Below are 24,277 nucleotides of genomic sequence, written 5' to 3'. Positions count from 1 at the left end.
TTTTGTACCTAGGAATAATGGATTGCAATAAAGAGCCAGAAGATAAAACAGAACTTTAGTGAGAGGGAATTTGCTTGACTATAATGATGGATCCTATGTATAAACAACTAGAAAAATATTTTGGTTCAGGATAGAGTAACCAACGGTACAATGACACATTTGGAAATAAGGTGATATAATAATAGGGTTTTGATCTCTTCCAGCACAGCAGGTCTTCTCTCGAACTGGTTTGTGTCACAATAAAATGTAAAAGTCATAACAAAATGTAAGTACAGTATGCATTGGTGCATCAGAATAATGTTTTCAGTATTACATTTTCTTCCATTTTAATGCAACAGATTATGCAAATCTGCAACATAACTGGGGGAAAATCATGGCAAAAATAAAAGCAATTTCTGTCATTTAGGTTGCACAAAGTAGCATTCATTCTGTCACTAAACTTGATTGCACGTGTAAATATCAGAATTGCCCCCTCTTGGGGGCCGCACGTCCGAATGCAGGAATCCCCCCGCCGTTCTTTGGTTGCCAAGACAACGAAGAACCCCCACCCTCCAGCTTCCAAAACGTCCCTTTCAGCCGCAAGGCCTTGTGGGAGTCGCGTTAGTTTCGACACCTCCTCCCGACCTATCCAATCGCGACACAGGATTGTCCCTCGTCCTTTATTTCCCTCCAACCCGACCCGGCTCCCTGCGATGCCTGCTGGGGGTTGCAGTCCACCCATCACCCCCCTGGGTACCGGCATAGGCGGTCCATAATTAAAAGTGGGGGGAAGGCATTTTCAAAAAATAATAGTAAAGGAATTTAAAAAACCAAAGTCAAAGTCTTAGAGATCTTTAAAAATCAAAAGTTGGGGGGGAAATTGCCTTGAGGTGTCCACGCAGCGCCTTTGCAAAGCCTGGACTACAACACCCAGAATGCAAAAGGGAAGGCACTGGACGGCGTTGTATGGGGGGCGCTGGGTTCCCCCAGGGACTTTCCGATGTCTTAGAGATCCAACGCCTTCCATTTACGCAGGAGAGGTAAAGAAGAGGGCGGGGAGGGGAGCCTTGGGGCTTTGGAGGGGAGGATTGGAAGGCTGCATGCATCCCAGGCGGGGAAAGCCGCGAGGGATCGGGTGGGGCTGTGGATCTCCTGGAATCCGATCCGAATTTAAGATCTAGAGATCGACCAAGCAGTGGTCGAGCCGTGGAGCATTCTTCGCATTGGGTGGGCGCTGCGTAGTAATACTGTTAGTATGTCACCGTCGAGAGCTGATGAACCCTCTTGTAGGAGAAACGAAATGTCTTCAAAGAAAAAGCAAAAAAAATCCAGCTGCCCCTTGAAAGGAAAAAAAAAGCATCTTTGGGGCAGCCCATGACTTGGAGGATCGGAGATTCTCCATAGACAAATAGTAATAAGGATTGGAAGGGGCCCCTGATGGTCATCTAGCTCAACCCTTTGATCAGGCCTGGGCAATGAAGCAAGCAGGCAGGCAGGGTATAGGCTGACATTCGGCCCTCCTGCAGCATGGACGTTCTACCTCATGATTCTTGACAAATCTATATTTTATTTTATGTACACTGAGAGCATGAGCACTGTTCTGTCAGGCTCTCTGGTAGAATCCTCCCGAAAATTCACAGGTACAAATTTCAAACACACACACGTTTGAAAATTCAAAACAATGTTCTTTATACCAAAAATTCAAATACTGTAAACTAAGCACTCTTTGTATAGCAAAGAGCACTCTTCTCCAAACAACCTGGTAATTTGTACAAGTCCCTTATCAGTTCTTAGATACTTAGCTTGCAGCTGTGAGGCAATTCACAGTCCTTCTTGCACAAAGTGAAACACACTTTGCTCTGGTTTAGTTTCAAAGGGGTGGGGGAAATCAGCACACAAAGGTCGAAGTCAGCAAGGCAGGCACGAAACACAAGGATCAGATAATCCTCCACAATGGCCAAACCCACAGGCTGCTTTTTATAGCAGCCTCACTAATTACCACAGCCCCACCCAACCACAGGTGGCCTCATTTTCTTTGATAATAATCTCTCAGTTGTTGCTGCCTATGCATCGCTCTCCGCATGCGTGGCTGTATCATTAACTCTTGTTCCGAATCCAAGGAGGAGCTAGATAATTGATCTCCTTCTGAGCTGTCTTCCACACTCCTCCTCCCTGTCACTCATGTCTTCTTGGTCAGAGGAGCCTTCATCAGCAGATTCCACCTGGAGCAAAACAGGCCTGTGGCATGTGGATGTCTCCCCCACATCCACATTCCTTGGGGCAGGAGCTGGGCCAGAGCTAACCACAACAAGCACCAAAGACAAATTCCTTGTGTGTCCAATCACACTTGGCCAATAAATAATTTTATTCTATTCTATTTTAAATTTGTGCAGGAAGACTTCGCTTGTGAAACCGGTTCCAAGCCGCATTCCTTGGCTTGGGAATTGGTTTCCTGATACACTTTGGTTGCAAGAAAGGGGAAAGAAAGAGAAGTGGCTAATTTCCTGAAAGAGCAACTGCCGTTCCTCTCTTGCAAAGTGCAATCTCTTTCCCCTCTCTGTGTTGTGATTCAGTCTGAGGCTCCTCAGGGAACGGCTGGAACTCTGCCGGCTCCATGCTCAGAGGGGGAGGACGAGGAACAGGAGGAGGAGGAGGAACAGGCAGACGGAGAAGAGGAATGTCAGGACGAGGAGGAGGGAGAACAGCCTGAGACCCCCGGGGGCGAGCTCTCCCCAGCGAGTAGCCTGGAATCATTAGATGAGAACGCACAAGCCATCATAGATATGAGGCAGAGAAGGGCAGCACAACAAAGGGGACAATTAGCCAGGTATTTCCATCCCTAATAGGCAACAGCTGGGTTTGGGTGTGGTTCTCCTCAGAAAGGTTGAAAAGGCAGGCCCGCCCTTCCTGTATTGTGGAGAGTTATCTTTTGGGAGTCCTGTGACCTTGCTTCGATCCTTGGCGTCTCTGATTCTGGCTTGTGGCCTCAAAGGCTGAAAACTTGGGGGAGGCGTGGGTTTTATTATCTACAGTGGTGTGTGTGCCAGCAAGAAGCCTGTTGTATTGTCTGGCCGTCGTGACTCTTCTGTGAAGCTTCATAGCATTCCAGTTTGTAAGAACAGTTTTTGTTATCTGTGTTTGTTTTCAAAGGTATAAAATGACTTTGCTTTTTACCAGCGTGTCTGGCTACTCTTTTTAGTTGGTGTTGGCATCTGGGGGAACCCAGACAGAACACTCTGGGTGTGAATTCAGCCCCAAAGGACAGGGTGCATCAGAGGATCTGAAGCAGGTGGGTGAAGGAATCGGTCGCCTGTCTAAAGTTTTGGGTCAACTGTCCTCAGGTATCTTGCAAGAGCTGATCATGGAGATCAGAGGGAGGAAATGCTGAAAGGAAACTCGTGGATTCGGTTCATCCAAAATGCCGCTTTAAATGGCTGGTTGGTTGCAATCAGCTGCGACTCGGGACGCAGAGAATAGATGGGGCAGGGCCAGTCAGAGCTGGTATTTACTGATTCTCCAAAGTACACAAAATTTCTGCTACAGGTTCTCAAGAACTAATCAGAACCTATTGAAACCCACTTCTGGCTTGGTGGTTTCATTGGAGACATTTCGTTGCTTAACTAGGGTACACCATCAGTGCGAGCTGTGTTGTTTGTGGGTGTTGCAGTGTGGTGGTGACATAGGAGGAGGACTGTGGGAAGAGCCTTCTCTGTGGTGGCCCCAGCCCTCTGGAATCAACTCCCCCCGGAGATTAGGAATGCCCCCATCCTCCTTGCCTTCTGCAAACTCTTAAAAACCCACCTATGTCGCCAGGCATGGGGAAATTGATTCCCCCGGCTGTCCCGTTTTATGCATGGTTTGTTGAGTTGTGTGATTGTTTTTAATAAGGGTTTCTTAATATGTTCTGTTTTAATATTGGATTTGTAGACTGTATTGTTTGTTGGAAGCCGCTCCGAGTCCTCGGAGAGGGACGGCATACAAATCTAATAAATAAATAATTATTGGTGGTCTCTGAGCTTGGGTTTTTTCCCTTGAAAACATTTCATTACCCAACTAGGTAACAGCATCATTTCTCCTACAATTTCAATTGATCATACAAGGAATTGTGGCATTGTAGGTGGTATCTGTTTGAAGTGATCTTCAATCAACAGAGATTGAATCTTTTTTTTTTAAAGAGACCTTTCCTATCATCTCTCCCAAGGGCTGTAGAGTCAGAATAGAGATTGGGATTCCTCGGTGCTTTCTGAGCTGGCTTGCTTTTTTGTAGACGTTTCATGACCAAACCAGGTAACATCATCAGTGGAATGGCATTTCTTAATTCAGCGACTTTTAGAGATGTGGATTTCAATTCCAAGAATTCCCTAGCCAGAAGCTGTTGAAGTCCACACACCTTATGAGAAACACTGCACTAGAAGATTTCCAAGTCTTCTGCTTCTTTTAATATTCTTCCTTTCTTTTCCTCTTTTCAGAAGATATAATCTTCCATGCCGGATCATCTTCTAATGTTCTACCTCTCTCAAGAAACCAGGCTATTTTGCTGAGAATCACCCAAAGGAAGGATTTTGTTTTGTAGAACCTTGCAAGCAATGGAGACCAAGATCCAAGTCCTTCTTTTTCTACCCTTATCCATGTTATTCTGGTTCCCAGGGAGTTTCACGCTGCTAGAAACAGACGGAGGCTGGTGAGTAGGCATCTAGTAAGGAAAAACAGAAAGGGTCACCTTTTGGGGGAGATTGGTAACATAAAAAGAAAGAGACCAGAGAGAGAGAGAGGGAAGGAAGGAAGGTGTATGGATTTTTCTAAAGTAGTGGTTTTTCATTATTTGTTTGTTTGTTTGTTTGTTTGTTTGTTTGTTTGTTTATTTATTTATTTATTTATTTATTATTGGATTTGTATGCCGCCCCTCTCCGTAGACTCGGGACGGCTAACAACAGTAGTACAAAGCATCATGTAAATCCAATACTAAAACTAATACAGTAATACCTCATGATACGAACTTAATTGGTGCAAGGAGGAGGTTCGTAAGATGAAAGGTTCGTAAGACGAAACATTGTTTCCCATAGGAAACAATGTAAAGTCAATTATATCCGTGCAACCAAAAAACCCCCCGCAAAAAAACGGCTATCGGCGACTGCTGGGAAGCCGCGCGGCTGTTTTAAAAGGTGACAGCCAGCCTGGGGGGCTTCCCAGCACCCCCCCAAACCCAGGTTCGGGGTTCGGGGGGGTGCTGGCAAGCCCCCCAGGCCGGCTGCGACCTTTTAAAACAGCCGCGCCGCTTCCCAGCTGTCTCCTGAAGCCGAACGCTAAAGCCGAACTTCCGCGTTCGGCTTCGGGAGACAGCTGGGAAGCGGGGCGGCTGTTTTAAAAGGTCACAGCTGGCCTGGGGGGCTTCCCAGCAACCTCCCGAACCGAACCCGGGGTTCAGCAAAATTTTGCCTCTTCTTACGAACCCCACCGCCTGGCTGTCACCTTTTAAAACAGCCGCGCGGCTTCCCAGCAGTCTCCGAACGCCGGTTCGTAACTCGAAAAAAGTTCGTAAGAAGAGGCAAAATTTTTCTGAACCCCGGGTTCGTATCACGAGTTGTTCGTAAGACGAGGGGTTCGTATCTTGAGGTACCACTGTACTAAAACAATTTTAAAAAACCTTATTTATATAACCAAACAAACAAACATACCATGCATCAATTGTAAAGGCCTAGGGGGAAAGAATATCTCAGTTTCCCCATGCCTGACGGCAGAGGTGGGTTTTAAGGAGCTTACAAAAGGCGAGGAGGGTGGGGGCAATTCTAATCTCCGGGGGGAGTTGGTTCCAGAGGGCCGCGGCCACCACACAGAAGGCTCTTCCCCTGGGCCCCGACAAACAACATTATTTAGTTGACGGGACCTGGAGAAGGCCCACTCTGTGGGACCTAACCGGTCGCTGGGATTCGTGCAGCAGGACGCGGTCTCGTAGATACCCTGGTCCGGTGCCATGAAGGGCTTTATAGGTGATGACCAACACTTTGAATTGTGACTGGAAACTGATCGGCAACCAATGCAGACTGCGGAGTGTTGGTGTAACATGGGCATACATTGGGAAGCCCATGATTGCTCTCGCAGCTGCATTCTGCATGATCTGAAGTTTCCGAACACTTTTCAAAAGTAGCCCCATGTAGAGAGCGTTACAGTAGTCGAGCCTCGAGGTGATGAGGGCATGAGTGACTGTGAGCAGTGACCCCCGGTCCAAATAGGGCCGCAACTGGTGCACCAGGCGAACCTGGGCAAACGCCCTCCTCGCCACAGCTGAAAGATGAAACATAGCAACTTTAAGAAAGGTGGACTTCAACTCCTAGAATTCCCCAGACAGCATGGGTGAATTTCAACTGTCAGAGTTCCCCAAACACCTGGGAATTCTGGGAACTGAAGTCTACCAGATATGGAAGCAGTGTTTCAATATCTCAGGGGTTGCCACAAAGAAGAGGGAGTCAGGCTATTCTCCAAAGCACCCAAGGTAGAACAAGAAGCAATGGGTGGAAACTAATCAAGGAGAGAAGCAACTTAGAACTAAGGAAAAATTTCCTGACAGTTAGAACAATTGACCAGTGGAACAACTTGCTTCCAGCAGTTGTGAATGCTCCAAAGTTTTTAAGATGTTAGGTAACCATTTGTTTGAAGTGGTGTAGGGTTTCCTGCCTAAGCAGAGGGTTGGACTAGAAGACCTCCAAGGCCCCCTCCAACTTCCTTATTCTATTATTCTACCCCTTTTAAAGTTGCCAAGTGTGAAAAAGACTGACCCATTTTTCCAGCGACTCTGCTATGACTGGTATGCGCCCTGGAAGGCGTCTTCGGGGACCCCTCGCAAGGTCTTTATCATGGCTAATTGGATCTCTTCTATGGACGAAAAACAGGTTCCTTTCAGGGCTGGGAACAAAAAGAAATCTGCTGGGGTGACGTCAGGACTATAGGAGGGGTGGGGCAGCATTGGCACCTGGTGTTTGACCAGGAACTCGCGGACTCATAGCGCACTGTGGCCAGGCACATTTTTCGTCCATAGAAGAGATCCAGTCAGCTGTGATGAGGACCTTGCAAGAGACTCCCGAAGATGCCTTCCAGGGGGCGTACTGGTCATAGCAGAGTCGCTGGAAAAAATGTGTAGAGGCCCAAGGACAGTACTTTGAAGAATTTTAAGTGTTTGTGCAATCTGTTCAATAAATTAGTTTTTTAAAAATTGCATTACTTTTGCATTACATTTTTAGTATTTATTGGATTATTAGTGTACAGTGGTACCTCATCATACAAACTTAATTGGTTCCAGGAGGAGGTTCGTAAGGTGAAAAGTTCGTAAGATGAAACAATGTTTCCCATAGGAATCAATGTAAAAGCAAATAATGCGTGCAAATCCTTCAGGAAAATCCCAAACTTTAGAAGGGAGGCGAACAGAGGGCAAGGAGGAGCAGCTAAAGGGGGCGGGTGGAAGAAGCAAGGCTAGGCTAAAGGGTGAGTGGGAAGGAAGAAAGGCAAGGGGGGCACCCTTCCCTTTTCTTTCTTCAAAAGACACCCTTTCAGTGCCTTTGCAAGCACGTTGTTCTCTGCAAAATCTTTCCTCCCCCAAGCTGCCCCTCCCTTTTCTTTCTTAAAAAGACACCCTTTCAGTGCCTTTGCAAGCACGTTGTTCTCTGCAAAATCTTTCCTACTCCAAGCAGCCCCTCCCTTTTCTTTCTTAAAAAGACACCCTTTCAGTGCCTTTGCAAGTACGTTGTTCTCTGCAAAATCTTTCCTACTCCAAGCAGCCCCTCCCTTTTCTTTCTTAAAAAGACACCCTTTCAGTGCCTTTGCAAACACGTTGTTCTCTGCAAAATCTTTCCTCCCCCAAGCTGCCCCTCCCTTTTCTTTCTTAAAAAGACACCCTTTCAGTGCCTTTGCAAGCACGTTGTTCTCTGCAAAATCTTTCCTACTCCAAGCAGCCCCTCCCTTTTCTTTCTTCAAAAAAGGGGGGGAAAAGAAACCCCTTCATCCCAGCAGCAGCTGCTTGGGTTCGTAAGGTGAAAATAGTTTGGGAGAAGAGGCAAAAAAATCTTAAACACCGGGTTCGTATCTTGAAAAGTTCGTTAGAAGAGGCGTTCGTAAGATGAGGTACCACTGTACATTGTTTTATTATTGCTGTTAGCCGCCCCGAGTCTCCGGAGAGGGGCGGCATACAAATCCAATAAATAAATAAATAATAAATAAATAAATGCACCCTGTATGTTAGAACATCTACACCCCCCACTTTTGGAACATGAACCAAAAAGGTTTCACCATCACTGGCTTAGACCATAAACTGTTTCCTACTTATGAAACTTTTAAAAAAAAATCTTGTACCTCTCTGATGAAATGTCGGGTCTTTCCATTTTTTTGTCCCTGCAGGCTGACAAGCAGGCACGCCGCATTGTCAGAAGACGGGAGCTGTTCCGTGGAGAGAAGGGACTCCTCCATCACTTACGCACAGTTTATTCAACAGTTAAGTGATGGGAGTGGTGGCGGTGGCCTAGCGGTGGAGCTCTCGCCTCACAATCTGGAGGTTGCGTGAGTTCGATCCTAGGTAGAGGCAGATGTTTCTCTCCCTGGGCACAATGAGAATATATCTGCTGCCTATAGCTTCACGTTGGCGACAGGAAGGGCATCCGTTCAGTAAACTACTCAGCTCCATTTAGATACCCAGACTCCAAGGGGTTATGGGCAGCAAAGGCCTGTGCTACGGGTACACCCTCCGAGGCCATTGCGAGCGAGCGAGTGCCCGTTGGCATGAGACAGGGGTCCCCAAACTTGGCAACTTTAAGACTTGTGGACTTCAACTGTTTTTTTTTTTAAAGAACAAGGCAGCTCCATCTTTCGCTAGAGTCTCATGCACCATCTCCTACCAATTATTTAACTCTTTTGAGTTATTTCAACTATTTCTGAGCTCCTTCTAAAAGCCTCCATCACTGGTTAGGGTTAAAATAAGAGGAAGGCGTAAATAGTCACTTGAAATTCTCCCCTGTCTTTTCCATCAGCCCTTCATGGTAGACCAGAAGCCTTGAATTTGAATTTGAATTTATTAGATTTGTATGCTGCCCCTCTCCAAAGACTCACAACAAAGCAGCAATACAGTACAATACAAATCTAACGTTAAATTTTAAAACTAAATTAAAATACATTGTCATAAAAACCCATTCACTACACAATCATACACACTTGGTCCAGCTAATCAATATAGAGGTCGGAGAAGAAGGGTGGGAGGTTAATCCCCCCACGCCGGGCGACAGAGATGGGTCTTTAGCATTTTGCGGAAGGCGAGGAGGGTAGGGGCAGTTCGAATCTCTGGGGGGAGTTGATTCTAGAGGGCCGGGGCCACCACAGAAAAGGCTCTTCCCCTGGGTCCCGCCAGATGGCATTGTTTGGTCGACGGGACCCAGAGAAGGCCAACTCTGTGGGACCTAATCGGCCGCTGGGATTCGTGCAATTGAAAGCAAGTGTTGTTTTAACAAGACAGTCAAAACAATTTCCAATGCAAAAACATGCTGATTTAAAAAATATTGTAGAAACGTCATTGCCCCAAATAACAGGTCTGCTTCTTGGGAGATGCTCAGTGATTATCCACAGGATGCAGCTTCATGTCAAACAGCATAGAGAAACATCTTTCGGCTGTGGCGAGAGGGGGTTTGCCCAGGTTCGCCTGGTGCACCAACTGCGGCCCTATTTGGACCAGGAGTCACTGCTCACAGTCATTCATGCCCTCATCACCTCAAGGCTCGACTACTGTAATGCTCTCTACATGGGGCTACCTTTGAAAAAAGTTCAGAAACTTCAGATCGTGCAGAATTGCAGCTGCGAGAGCAGTCATGGGCTTTCCCAAATATGCCCATGTTACACCAACACTCCGCAGTCTGCATTGGTTGCCGATCAGTTTCTGGTCACAATTCAAAGTGTTGGTTATGAACTATAAAGCCCTTCATGGCATCGGACCAGAATATCTCCGGGACCGCCTTCTGCCGCACGAATCCCAGCGACCAGTTAGGTCCCACAGAGTTGGCCTTCTCTGGGTCCCGTCGACGAAACAATTTAATCTGGCGGGGCCCAGGGGGAGAGCCTTCTCTATGGCGGCCCCGACCCTCTGGAACCAGCTCCTCTCAGAGATCAGAATTGTCCCCACCCTCCTCACCTTTCGTAAACTTCTTAAAACCCACCTCTGTCGTCAGGCATGGGGGAATTTGGATATTCCTTTCCCCCCCCCCAGGCCTATACAATTTATGCATGGTATGCTTGTGTGTACGTTTGGCTTTTAATAAGGGGTTTTAGTTATTTTAAATATTAGATTTGTCATATGCTGTTTTATTATTGTTGTTAGCCGCCCCGAGTCTACGGAGAGGGGCGGCATACAAATCTGATAGATAGATAGATAGATGATAGATAGATAGATTAGATAGATAGATAGATAGATAGATAGATAGATAGATAGATAGATAGATAGATGATAGATAGATAGATGATAGATAGATAGATAGATAGATAGATAGATAGATAGATAGATAGATAGATAGATAGATAGATAGATAGATAGATGATGGTGGATGGATGGATGATCGGTGAGGAAAGAATTATTTTTCCTGGGGCTTTGTTTTCCCCACCCTGAAAAGCTTTCACAATTCACAGACTGTACTTATACTGTAATGCATAATGCTATTACAATGATCTTCCCTTTCTTGTCTCTTTCCTCCTCCCCCCTCCCTTCTTCTTCCCTTTTTTTCTCTCCTTTCTCTCCTCACTCCAACTCCTCCTCCTCCCCCTTCTTCTCCTCCTCCTCCAACTCCTCCATCTCTTTCTCCTCCCAGGTATGCCTTCTCTCGGCCAGTAATCATTCAGGGATTAACTGACAATACCGTGAGTGCCTCTGCATTATAAATTCAGATGAAACATCACAGAAACAAAGGGCGGAAAGGGACCTTGGAGGTCCTGCTTGAGCAGGAGACCCTGTTCCTGTGTGATGGCGAACTTGTGGCATGCGTGCCACAGGTGGCGCACGGAGCCATATCACAGGGCGCACAAGGTGTTGCCCTATGTCGTGTCCAGTGCACATGTGCATTCTAGCCAGCTTATTTTCAGCCATGGGGAAGGCTATTTCGCCCTCCAAAGGCTTCATGGAAGCTTCATGTGCAAAAAACTGCCCAACTGGCAAACCCAAAGTTTGGAAAAACGGACTTTGGATTGGCCTGCTGGGCTGTTTTTTGCACTCCGGAGCTTCAGGAAGGAGTAAACAGGAAGTCTGTTTTCCCGAACTTCCGGTTTGCCTGTTTTTTCATTGTGCGCCTGTGCGCATGCTTGGGGATGGTGGGGGGGATTGTGCGCATACGCAGGAGCAACGCACCGGGGATGCTCATGCTCAGCGCGCACACCTTTTTGGCACATGAACCAAAAACGGTTCGCCATCATTGCCCTACTCCATTCCAGACTGCTCAATCTCTTCTTAAAAGCCTCCCACAACATTCATTGATTCATTGATTCATTCATTGATTGATTGATTCATTCATTCAATTTTTATGCCACCCTTCTCCTTAGACTTACAACATGTCAGCAATTGATTGATCGATTGATTTTTATGCCGCTCTTCTCCTTAGACTCAGGGCGGCTTACGACATGTTAGCAATAGCACTTTTGAACAGAGCCAGCCTATTGCCCCCACAATCTGGGTCCTCATTTGACCCACCTCGGAAGGATGGAAGGCTGAGTCAACCTTGAGCCAGTGATGAGGTTTGAACCGCTGACCTACAGATCTACAGTCAGCTTCAGTGGTCTGAAGTACTGCACTCTACCGGCTGCACCACCCCGGCTCTCACTATCAGGCAATTTCTACTTCATTCCAGGTTAGAACCAGTGCTATCTGTAGGCCGCTATGTTTTTGAGACGCCCTTCCTATCGGACATGAATGAATAAAGTCAAGTGATCAGTCTGGGACTTTGAAGCCGCTTCACAAAGCTTAAATGTGGTCCCAATATTTCTGAGTGCGATTAAACGGAGAAATGTATTTATTTTATTTTATTTTTATTTATTCATTTGTCCAATACATAAGTACATAGGAAGAAAATAGGCATGTGATAATATAAAAAGAGGGTGAAGGTGAACTTAGAGGACAGGATATATGAAAGGAAGAGAATATATAAGATAGGTGAAAAAAAAGGAAAGACAATTGGACAGGGGACGAAAGGCACACCAGTGCACTTATATACACCCCTTACTGGCCTCTTAGGAACCTGGAGAGGTCAATCGTGGAGAGTCTAAGGGAGAAGTGTTGGGGGTTAGGGGTTGACACAATTGAGTCCGGTAGTGAGTTCCAAGCTTCGATAACTCGATTGTTGAAATCATATTTTTTACAGTCAAGTTTGGCGCGGTTCATATTAAGTTTGAATCTGTTGCGTGCTCTTGTGTTATTGCGGTTGAAGCTGAAGTAGTCATTGACTGGTAAGACATTGCAGCATATGATCTTGTGGGCAATGCTCAGATTGTTGCGCTGGTGGAAACAGCAGTGGCTATATTTACACATCATGCAATCTTGTGGTTTTCTTAACAGCTACTTTCTAAATCCCCCTAATTTTCTGAAGCAGTCACTTAGCCACACATCTACAGACCCCAGTGTGCCCCAAACAATACATTTACAACTTGCAACCACAATTGAGACCAGAAGCCAAGGGGTTGTTAAGTGAATAACACTATGTAACACAAATTTTGTTCCCAGCTTTTAAATGTTATATTCCAATTGCTTATGTCTAAAACAAATTAAAAATTGCTTACATTCGCGGGGGATGCGTTCCAAGACCACCCGTGAAAAACGAATTTCCGTGAAGTAGAGGAGATATATTTTTTAATGTATTTAACGAGTATTTGGACTTTTAAAACCCACCCTTGGCATGAAACAGTCATTCTATAATGTTTCTCAGCTGGAACTACATGTGATATACTACCAGTTTCTTTAATAGAGTACAGTAGTACTGTAGGACTTCAAGTTTGAAGTTTGTAAGAAGTGCACATGGTTTTAAAAAGTATACTGTACATGGTTGTAAAAAAGTATTCTGCTACACTGGTATTTTATTAATATAATACTACACCATTTGGTTCAGAATGCTTTTTTCCTTGTTTTCCTCCTCTCAAATCTAGGTGCGTCTTATACATCGGTGCATCTTATACACCGAAAAATATGGTACCTGTAATTCCCAGAAATTAACTATCCCATACAGGTACTTGTATTTCACATGTTTCGCAATTGTTTTGCAATCAGGGAAAAAAATATTTTCAGGGTATTTTCCAAGGCCCCAAAAAGTCAGAAAAGTAATAACGGATGGAAACTGACCAAGGAGAGATTCAACCTGGAAATAAGGAGAAAATTTGCCAAAACGAGCCATGATGGCGCAGTGGTTAAAGTGCAGGACTGCAAGCTGCTTCTGCTGACTGCTGGCTGTAGTTCACCAGTTCAAGTCTTACCAGGCTCAAGGTTGACTCAGCCTTCCATCCTTCCGGGGTGGGTAAAATGAGGGCTGAGATTGTTGGGGGCAAGAGGATGACTCTGTAAACCACTTAGAGAGGTCTGTAAAAGCACTATGAAGCGGTATATACGTCTAAGTGCTATTGCTAATTTCTGAGAGTGAGAGATCAATCAGTAGAACAGAAGTTGCCTTCAAAGGTTGTGAGAGCTCCAACAATTGAGTCTTTCAAGAGGAAATTTAAAGCCCTTCATGGCATTGGACCAGAATACCTCCAGGACCGCCTTCTGCCGCACGAATCCCAACGACCGATTAGGTCCCACAGAGTGGGCCTTCTCCGGGTCCCGTCAACTAAACAATGTCGGTTGGCGGGCCCGAGGGGAAGAGCCTTCTCTGGAACCAACTCCCCCCAGAGATTAGAAGTGCCCCCACTCTCCCTGCCTTCCGTAAACTCCTTAAAACCCACCTTTGCCGTCAGGCATGGGGGAACTGAAACACCTCCCCCGGGCATGTACAATTTATGCATGGTATGTTTGTGTGTGTGCTTGTTAGTAAATGGGGTTCTTTTTAAACTTTTTAAAATATTTTAAATTTATTTGGATTTGTTACGATTGTTATATTTTGCTGTGAGCCGCCCCGAGTCCGCGGAGAGGGGCGGCATACAAATCTAAATAATAAATAAATAAATAAATTGGACTGCTATTTGTCACAAATGGTGTAGGAACTCCTGCTTAAATTGGAGGTTGGACTACATGACCTAAAAGGTCCCTTCCAACTCTGTTACTGTTATTTTTTTTTGGGGGGGGGGTGTAAAAATGGGAGGTGTCTCTCCATTCTGATTGCCTTCTGTGCCAACAGGAATTCCAGGCTCAGTGCACCAAAGATCAACTATTGGCCAGGTTTGGAGAACATCTGGTTCGTCTCAGTACTGCCAATACCTACTCTTACTACAAAGGTGAGGATGGGGGGAAAAACCTTCCACACTTCTTCCCCAGTTGTGCCCCAAGATGATGATGACGATTATTATTATTATTATTATTAGATTTGTATGCCGCCCCTCTCTGAAGACTCGGGGCGGCTCACAACAGTAATAGAAATAATATAACAGTGGGACAAATCTAATATTAAAATAAAACATATCTAAAACCCCAACAATTTAAAACCATACAACACATACATACCAAACATAAAATATAAAAGCCTGGGGGAGGATGTCTCAGTTCCCCCACGCCTGGCGATAAAGGTGGGTCTTGAGTAATTTGCGAAAGACAAGGAGGGTGGGGGCCGTTCTAATCTCTGGGGGGAGTTGATTCCAGAGGGACGGGGCCACCACAGAGAAGGCTCTTGCCCTGGGGCCCGCCAAACGACATTGTTTGGTCGACGGGACCTGGAAAAGGCCAACTCTGTGGGGCCTTATCGGCCGCTGGGATTCGTGCGGTAGAAGGCGGTTCCGGATGTATTCTGGTTCAATGCCATGATGATGATGATGATGATGATAATAATAATAATAATAATAATTTATTAGATTTGTATGCTGCCCCTCTCCAAAGTCTCGGAGCGGCTCACAACAATAACAACAATGTAAACAAATCTAATACATTTTTAAAAAATCTAAAAACCCATTATTAAAACCATACAGCACATACCATACATAAATAATATAAACCCAGGGGCTCAATTTCCCCATGCCTGACGACATAGGTGGGTCTTTAATAACTTATGAAAGGCATGAGAGTGAGCTGAGACGCAGTGCAATTTTACAGACCTGTCAGATGTAAGATGTCAAGGATTAGGCTAGAGTTCAAAAAGTACAGGTAGCCCTGTAACTTTCATCTTTTGACTGTTTAGATCAGGGGTCCCCAAACTTGGCAACTTTAAGACGTGTGGACATGAACTCCCAGATAATTCTGGGAGTTTAAGTCCACACGTCTTAAAGTTGCCAAGTTTGAAGACCTGTGGTATAGATTTGTGATGGTAAAAACATGGCACGTGTGCCACAGGTGGCATGGGAAATATTTCTTCACCCAGAGGGTCGTTGGTTGATGGAATTCCCTTCCAGAAGAGGTCATGACAGCTGTCAGCCTTGATAGCTTCAAGGCAGGATTAGACAGATTCATGGATGCCGAGTGTATCATGGGTGATTATTGAAACGGATGTCCATGTGCCGCCTCTATGTTGGTTGAGGCAGGCAGGATTCCCTTGAGTCCCATTTGTTGGGGGTCAGGGGAAAGGGAGAGCGTTGCCTTCTCTTTTTACTCAAGATCCCCATGGACAATTGGTGGGCCACTGTGTGACACAGAATGCTGGACTTTGGCCTGATTCAGCAGGGCTCTTCTTAGGTTCTTATTGAGGACCTGTATACTGCACGAGTCAAAAAGAGGGCCGTGAAAATATTTACTGACCCCTCGCATCTTGGACATAGGGAGTCAGAGAAAAGCCAACCAAATATCTCATTCTCCCTCTTTAGGACTTAAGGAACGTTTTCCCTCTCTTGTTTTCAGAATGGTTGATATGGATATTTGCCTCAAGGCCTCTCCCTTTTCTCTCCAAGGGGGCACTGGAACCCACACCGCATTTCAGACATAAACACCTTAGAAAATGTCCAGAGATACTTTACTAGAAGAGCCCTTCACTCCCCCACTTGCAGCAGAATACCCTACGCAACTAGATTTACAATCCTAGGTGTAGAAAGCTTAGAACTATTTTGCCTTAAACACCATCTAAGCACAGCCCATAAAATCATCTGCTACAACGTCCTTCCTGTCAATGATTACTTCAGCTTCAACCACAACAACACACGAGAACACAACAGATGCAAACTTAAAGCAAACTGTTCTAAACTCGATTGAAGAAAATAGGACTTTATTAACCAAGTAGTTGATGCATGGAACTCACTACCAGATGAAATCACCAAGGACTACCAGATGAGATCATCCAAGGACATGGGGTGAGGTATCATCAATATGCGGATGATACCCAGCTTTACATCTCCACCCCATGCCCAGTCAACGAAGCGGTGGAAGTGATGTGCCGGTGCCTGGAGGCTGTTGGGGCCTGGATGGGTGTCAACAGACTCAAACTCAACCCGGATAAGACGGAGTGGCTGTGGGTTCTGCCTCCCAAGGACAATTCCATCTGTCCGTCCATCACCCTGGGGGGGGAATTATTGACCCCCTCAGAGAGGGTCCGCAACTTGGGCGTCCTCCTTGATCCACAGCTCACATTAGAAAACCATCTCTCAGCTGTGGCGAGGGGGGCGTTTGCCCAGGTTCGCCTGGTGCACCAGTTGCGGCCCTATCTGGACCGGGACTCATTGCTCACAGTCACTCATGCCCTCATCACCTCGAGGTTCGACTACTGTAATGCTCTCTACATGGGGCTTCCTTTGAAAAGTGTTCGGAAACTTCAGATCGTGCAGAATGCGGCTGCGAGAGCAGTCATGGGCTTCCCTAGGTATGCCCATGTTTCACCATCACTCCGCAGTCTGCATTGGCTGCCGATCAATTTCCGGTCACAATTCAAAGTGTTGGTTATGACCTTTAAAGCCCTTCATGGAATCGGACCAGAATATCTCCGAGACCGCCTCCTGCCGCACAAATCCCAGCGACCGATTAGGTCCCACAAAGTGGGCCTTCTCCGGGTCCCGTCAACTAAATAATGTTGGTTGGCGGGTCCCAGGGGAAGAGCCTTCTCTGTGGCGGCACCGGCTCTCTGGAACCAACTTCCCCCCGGAGATTAGAACTGCCCCTACTCTTCCTGCCTTCCGAAAACTCCTTAAGACCCACCTTTGCCGTCAGGCATGGGGAAACTAAACATCTCCCCTGGGCACGTTAAATTTATATATGGTATGTTTGTGTGTGTGTTTGCTATTACATGGGGTTTTCTTAAATCGTTAAATATTTTAATTGGATTGTTGTGACTGTTTTACTTGTTGTGAGCCGCCCCGAGTCTTCGGAGAGGGGCGGCATACAAGTCCAACTAATAAATAAATAATAATAAATAAACACCCCCCCCCCCAAAAAAAAACTTTACCCTTAGACTATCCACTGTTGACATCTCCCAATTCCTAAGAGATCAATAAGTGCACCAGCGTGCCTTCCATCCCCTGTCCTAATGTTTCTCTTTTACTAGTATCATGTACTATATATAAACATTGTTATATCTTTGCATACTACTAATACGTACTTGGCAAAATAAATAAAATAAAATAAAAATAAATATTAGATTAAAAGTGGGGAAGAAAAATTCAATCTGTCAACTATGATTTGAGTAAGGAGGAGAAGCACTCGAGAGAAGGTACGAGAGGGAGGAAGAGGAAGTAGGAAGTGAGGAAAGAGTAGAAGAAAGGAGAGAGAAGAAGTGGAAAAAAGCAGAAGAGGGAGAGAAGATGGATGGAGGGCAAGAAGAGGAGGAGAGAAGGAGTAAGAATGGTAGAGGTGGGGAGTGTAAAAGACAGAATGAAGAAATGGAATGGAAAATTGGTACAAAGCAGGCTATTGATTTATGGTTGATCAATGCAAAATATATGGATATGTGTATCACTGATTATTTCAAGTTATGTGAATATTGATGGAGTTTGTAGAGGGGAAAACAAGATTGCCCAGAATTAAGTTTTTACTGGCTGTTCCTTTGATGCAGTTGATCTCTCCTTCCAAGATTATGTGGCTCATTGGCTGGAACCTCAGGATCTGACTTCCCTAGGAAGTGGTGAGTAGGACGTTAACTCTTGTTTGGCATTATCAGATCTTCATGCTGCTTTGATCCAGGGCAACCCAAACCACGCCTGGATTCCACAAGCCAGAATCAGTTTGATGTTAGCTCTTCCAGATTAGAGCATGGGTGTTGTGGTTAGCTCTGGCCCAGCTCCTGCCCCAAGGAATGAGCAGGTGGATGTGGGGGAGACATCCACATGCCGCAGACCTGTTTTGCTCCCGATGGAATCTGCCGATGAAGCCTCCTCTGACCAAGGAAGCATGAGTGACAGGGAAGAGGGGAGTTTGGCAGACAGCCCAGGAGGAGATCAATCATCTGTGTCATCCCTGGATTCTGAACAAGAATTAATGACACATCCACGTATGCGTAGAGTGATGCATAGGAGACAACAACTAAAGGATTATTGCAAGAGAAAATGAGGCCACCTGTGTTTGGGTGGGGCTCCAGTAATTAGGGCTGCTGCTATAAAAGAGTATCTGATCGCAGCTCGTCAGGAATCCTGGGTTGCTGGTTTCTGGACTTTGCTTGTTGATTTTTCATGCCTTTGAAAACAAAGCAGAGCAACGTGTGTGTGTCTGTGTGTGTGTCTCACTTTGTTGGAAGAAGAAGGGGTGTGAAGTTTCTTCACAGCTGTTGCTAAGTACTTAATGACTGCTTAAGGGAAATTGTACAAACTACCCAGGTTGTTTTGGGATGAGTGCTCTTTGCAATACAAAAAGAGTGCTTGGTTTATCTTGAATTTTGTGATAAAGAACATTGTTTTGAATTTTCAAGCGTGTGTGTGTCTGCAATTTGTCCCTTTGAATTTTTGGGAGGCTCCTACCAGAGAGCCTGGCAGAACAACAGGTAGCCCTCGACTTAACAGCGGTTCGTTTATGATCATTCAGAGTTACATCCTAAGCTGCAACAACCAGGGAGGTAATAATAATAATAATAATAATAATAATAATAATAATAATAATAATAATAATATTTATTTATTTATTTATTTATTTATTTATTTATTATTTAGATTTGTATGCCGCCCCTCTCTGAGGACTCCGAGGATAATAATAATAATAATAATAATAAAAATAACTACTACTAGTAGTAGTAGCACTACTACTACTGTTGTTGTTGTTGTTGTTGTTATTATTATTATTATTATTATTATTTTATTAGATTTGTATGCTGCCCCTCTCCGAGGACTCGGAGCGGCTCACAACAGCAGTAACAATGCAATACAATACAAATCCAATATTAAGAAAACTAAATTAAAAAACCATTATTGCTAAAAAAAACCACCAATCCATTCTACACAATCACACCACTCTCAAATGCTAAAGTCAGAAGGGTGGGGGGGGAATTAATCCCCCCAGGCCTGGGTGCATAAATGGGTCTACAACATCTTGAGGTTCTTAAATTCTTTTTTCCTTCTTTCCTGCAGAAACCCTCTACTTCTTCGGAAACAATAATTTCACTGAATGGGGGTCACTCTTCAAGAAATACAACCCACCACCTTTCAGGATTCCAGGCACCACGGGAGCATACAGTTTTGGGATTGGGGGTCAGTAGCTGTTATCTTCAGGAGATGTTTTAACACTTTCATAACTACGTTGGTTTCGTAGCTTCATCTGCTTTGGTAGGACCATATAGTAATAACACGTAGATTTATATATCGCTTCACAGTGCTTTACATCCCTCTCTAAGCAGTTTACAGAGTCAGCCTATTGCTCCCAACAATCTGGATCCTTGTTTTACCCACCTCCAAAGGATGGAAGGCTGAGTCAACCTTCAGACTATGAGGATCAAACTCATGGCAGTTGGCAGAGTTAGCCTGCAATATTGCATTCTAACGGGATGGAGGGAGGCAAGGAAGAAAAGAAGGAGGGAGGGAGGGGTGAGGGAGGGAGGGAAGGGAGGAAGGCAGGAAGGAGGGAAGGGAGGAAGGAAGGAGGGAGGGAGGAAGGAGGGAGGAGGGAAGGAAGGAAGGAAGGACATTTAGACTTACCATGTTTTCAGAGTACGACACAATTTTTTCCCCACTAAAAGAGGATGGAAATATTGGCACGTCTTATAGATTGAATACAGCCATTTTTGGCCTTCCAAAAACCCGCCCCACACATCCTCATTTTTGCCCAAAACAGCCTGTTCTTCTAATTCTCCTGCTTCCTGGAATATCTTAATTCTTCTGATTCCTCTAATATCTAGGATTAATTTATCTTTGCTTTCTGACTTTATGGACTTATGCCAGCTTTTAATACCGTCTAATTAACAGCTGGGGTTTTTTTCATGAAAAGACTGATTTAAGATTCATTTGTGTGTGAACCTTAATAAGCCAGTTTATTAGTAGCGGTTAATCAGTTAAATATAGGTTTGAACAAACTGAGTATGTGCTACGTTCTCTCTGGTCCATAGCTGAGGCCGCTCTGTCCAGCAGGTCTAATATATGGGATTCGGGTAGGTTCCTATGCAGAACAGGATTCCAGAGGTCAAGATCATATGTCGGTGACCTTTGGGCTGAGCCAAAGGAACCACCAAGATCATTCATACAGCATGTCCATCGTGTGATCAACCAACTTTCCTTTCTCAAGCATCCTTCTGTCCCGGTGGAGAATTGTGGACTGTACTCCAGGACATTGTGACCAGGCTTAATTCTTCCTCCTTTTTCTCTCTTTCCCAATTCCTTTCAGGGTCTGGTTCCGGAGTGCCATTCCATTGGCACGGGCCTGGGTTTTCGGAGGTCATCTTTGGGAGGAAGGTGAATGTACTAACAAGTTGTTGCTCTGCAAACTTAATGTTCCCACCTGTTTATGGGATGTGAGAATAAACTTGAGAGACAGGAGGGAAAAAACCTGCAGTCTAGACAGCTATAGAGAAATCCCAGCCCGCAGAAGAAATGGCGGTGGAGAAAACACTTCAAAAGAACAAAATAGAAAAACCAAGTTGGAAGGGACCTTAGAGTCTTCTAATTCAAGCAGGGGGAAGGAAATTGCAAAATCTCCATCCCCTCCACACTCCAGGGGAAGGATACAGTGATCCCTCGATTATCGCGAGGGTTACGTTCCAAGACCTCTCGCGATAATCGATTTTCCGCGGTATAGTGGTGCGGAAGTAAAAACACCATCTGCGCATGCGCGCCCTTTTTTTCAATGGCCGCGCATGCGCAGATGGTGGAGCCGGTGGCTGGGGAGGTGGATTCGCCGCCCCCACCAGCCCTTCCTGCTCTGGGTCAGAGCCGCGGAAACCTTTGGCTCGCCGAGGCTGCGTCTGACCCCCTTCGTTTGTATTGTAGCGGAGGCGAAGCAAGGCTCCAAGCTCGCCTGCCGCCGCCGCCGCTACACCTCTGCCGCCTCAGCCACCCCCTCTGCTCTGCAGGGACCTCGCATGCCACGATCTCCCTCTCTCGCCCTCCCCGCGCTTCTCCTCGGCGGCGGCCAAGCGGCAGGCTTAATGGGAGACCAAAGGCGAAAAAAGAAAAGAAAAAAAAATCCCCAAAAGAGGCAGGCACAAAGCGGGGGCACAAGGGGAGCTGCCCCGCAGAGGTTGCTTTTTTTCTTCTCGTGGGCAAGTAGAGGGGAGAAGAGAGAAGGAAAGAGAGAGAAGGAAAGAAAGAGATGAGAGAGGGAGGAAGAGAGTGTGAGAGAGGAAGAAAGAGAGAGAGAAATGATAGAAAAAAGGGGAGAAAAAAAGAGAAATGAGAAAATGATTGAAGCAGAGAATGACAGGAAAGAAAGAGACAGAGACAGAGAAGTGACTCTTGGTGATGACGTATGATGTCATCGGGTGGGAAAAACTCTGGTATAGCAAAAAAAACCGTGGAGTATTTTTTAATTAATATTTTCTGAAAAACCGTGGTGTAGCGTTTCGCAAAGATCGAGATCGCGAAGATCGAGGGATCACTGTATTGCAAATCCCCAGTCCCTCCCCACTCTAGGGGAAATATATTGCAAAATCTCCATCCCCTCCACACTCCAGGGGAAGGATACTGCAAAATCCCCATTCCGTCCTGACTCTGCGGCATGCCAGAGGTGGTATTTACCAGTTCTCCGAACGACCCAAAATTTCCCCTAGAATCTGCTGAATCTCACCTCTGATGATGGCGGTGAGAAACCTGTGCCGTGGATATTTCAAGGTGTTTTTTTTTTAATTCATCTTGATGTCACCTTATTGGAATAAGAGATGTAGTGAACTATCATGCAGTGGTATAAAACTTGTTCCTTACAGCTTCCAATCTCTCTCTCTCTCCCCAGCACTGGTTCCTGTATCCTCCAGAGAAAACGCCAGCGTTCCACCCCAATAGGACGACTCTGTCCTGGTTCCTGGATACGTACCCTTCCTTGCTGCCCTGGGAGAAGCCGGTGGAGTGCACCATCCACCCAGGAGAGGCAGGTTGCTGTAGGGCTGTGTGTACGCACACACTTCCCCTCTGTCTCATGTACAGATGAGGCTCCCAGGCGGAGTGCACAAACCACGCCAGGCTCTATTGGTCCAACGGCGGTTTAGGAAACTTGGCAGAGTTGCCTGGATTCCCACAAACGGCTTAGGAACGAAGGTTCCCAACCTCAGCATCAGAGATGGGATTTAGCAGGTTCTGACCCGTTCTGGAGAACCAGTAAATACCACCTCTGACTGGCGGTCGCCCCCATCTATTCTCTGCCTTCCGAGCGGAAGGAATGAAGGAAGGAATGGGGAGAAAGAGGGAGGGAGAGAGGGAAGGAAAGAAGGGAGAGGGAGGAAAGGAAGGAAGGGAGGGGGGAGGGAGACGGAGGGGTAGGGGAAGAAAAGAGAAAGGAAAGGGAGAGAGGGAAAAAAGGAAGACAGGAAGGGAGAAGGAAGAGGGAGGGGAAAAAGGAAGGCAGGAACGGGGAGGGAGGGGAAAAAGGAAGGAAGGAAGGAAAAGGGGAGGGAGGGAAAAAAGAAAGGGAGGAAGGGGGAAGGAAGGAAGGAGAAATGAAGGGGGAGGGAGGGAAAAAAGAAAGGGGAAGAGGAAGGAAGGAAAGAGGAGGAAAAAAGGAAGGAAGAGGGAAGGGGGAAGGAGGGGAAAAAGGGAGGAAGGAGAAAGGAAAGAGGGAGGGAAAAAGAAATCAGGAAGGGGGAAGATAGGGCAGGAGGGGGGAAGAAAGGAAGGAGAAAGAGGGAGGGCGGGAAGGGAAGAAGGAAGGAGGAGGAAAAGAAGGAAGGCAAGGGGGAGGGAGGGGAAGGAAGGAAGGAAGGATCTTCTATAAAGCCGTTGCATCTGAAATCATTCCCTTTTTCCTTCCAGGTTCTGTATTTTCCGGACCGCTGGTGGCATGCCACCCTCAACCTGGACACCAGTGTTTTCATCTCCACATTTCTGGGTTAGCAGCTCCAAGCCATACCTCCTGTGTGACGGAACTCTTGCCACCATTCCCCGTGCAAATGAATTGGATTTCTTGGTCATTTCAAACCTCCATGCTGGTCTACCCATTGAAAATTGTTGCCAATCTCCCCCATAAGATGAACTGCACAATCCTTCATTTGGGCACAATGCTTTGGGACTGGAGACTAAAACTTCCATCACCCGGAAATATCATCAGTTGACTTTGTCCAATGGAGTTGATGAAATTCAACAGCCAGAAAGACCTCACAAAGGTATTGGCCATCAGCAATGGTTGACCATAATAACAGTATCATCTCTATGTCCGTTTAGATCAATAGAGGGTGACGTGGTCCCAACTGGGCATACTTACACCGTCTTTCTCAGGGATCTCCTCCAAAACCTTTTTAGAACCAACTCCTACCCCCCCATTTTAAAAAAAATTTCAATTTTAGAAATTGATGCTTTTTAAGGTGTACTTTGCTACCCAGAATCCTTCTACCTGATCCAAAATTGCAGGCCAATCTCGCTGCTGAATGCTGATTATAAGATCTTTACAATAATAATGGCGGAAAGGTTAAAACATACTTAATAGAATCATTCATCGAGACCAAGACAGTTTCCCCCCAGACATATAAAAAATAACACAAGAACAATATTAAACATCCTAGAATATTATGAGTCAAATCCAGGGAAAACTGCAGCATTCATATTCCTTGATGCTCAGAAAGCATTTGATAATTTAAATTGGGAATTTCTTATTAATAAATTTGTGAGGATGAATTTTGGAGGAAAA

At 45.6% G+C, this 24,277-nt stretch overlaps 1 protein-coding gene across 2 annotated transcripts; it reads left to right on the top strand.

Moving 5' to 3' along the window:
• Positions 1-703: 703 nt before the first annotated feature.
• JMJD8 (jumonji domain containing 8) lies at positions 704-24,277 on the top strand. Of its 2 annotated transcripts, none has more exons than XM_070760948.1 (10): positions 704-1,019; positions 4,449-4,660; positions 8,365-8,457; positions 10,809-10,857; positions 14,307-14,403; positions 18,087-18,155; positions 19,588-19,707; positions 20,834-20,901; positions 22,394-22,528; positions 23,407-24,277. In XM_070760948.1, exons 2-10 carry the CDS (start codon positions 4,566-4,568, stop codon positions 23,485-23,487), a joined length of 807 nt encoding a protein of 268 aa, XP_070617049.1. In that variant the 5' UTR covers positions 704-1,019; positions 4,449-4,565; the 3' UTR covers positions 23,488-24,277. The 2 variants fall into 2 exon arrangements, with proteins under 2 accessions (XP_070617049.1, XP_070617048.1); XM_070760947.1 differs by having other exon boundaries at positions 742-1,019; positions 22,394-22,546.

This window comes from Erythrolamprus reginae, chromosome 9 (genome assembly GCF_031021105.1).
Source record: "Erythrolamprus reginae isolate rEryReg1 chromosome 9, rEryReg1.hap1, whole genome shotgun sequence".
Lineage (NCBI taxonomy): Eukaryota > Metazoa > Chordata > Lepidosauria > Squamata > Dipsadidae > Erythrolamprus > Erythrolamprus reginae.
This window is presented reverse-complemented; position numbering and strand designations above follow the sequence as displayed.

Excerpts from the sequence above, each read along its gene's own strand:
- JMJD8 (XM_070760947.1), top strand. The coding sequence starts at position 4,566 with ATGGAGACCAAGATCCAAGTCCTTCTTTTTCTACCCTTATCCATGTTA. Across the intron at positions 19,708-20,833 it reads ATACAGTTTTGGGATTGGGG|GGTCTGGTTCCGGAGTGCCA; the intron begins GTCAGTAGCTGT and ends AATTCCTTTCAG. Across the intron at positions 20,902-22,393 it reads AGGTCATCTTTGGGAGGAAG|CACTGGTTCCTGTATCCTCC; the intron begins GTGAATGTACTA and ends CTCTCTCCCCAG.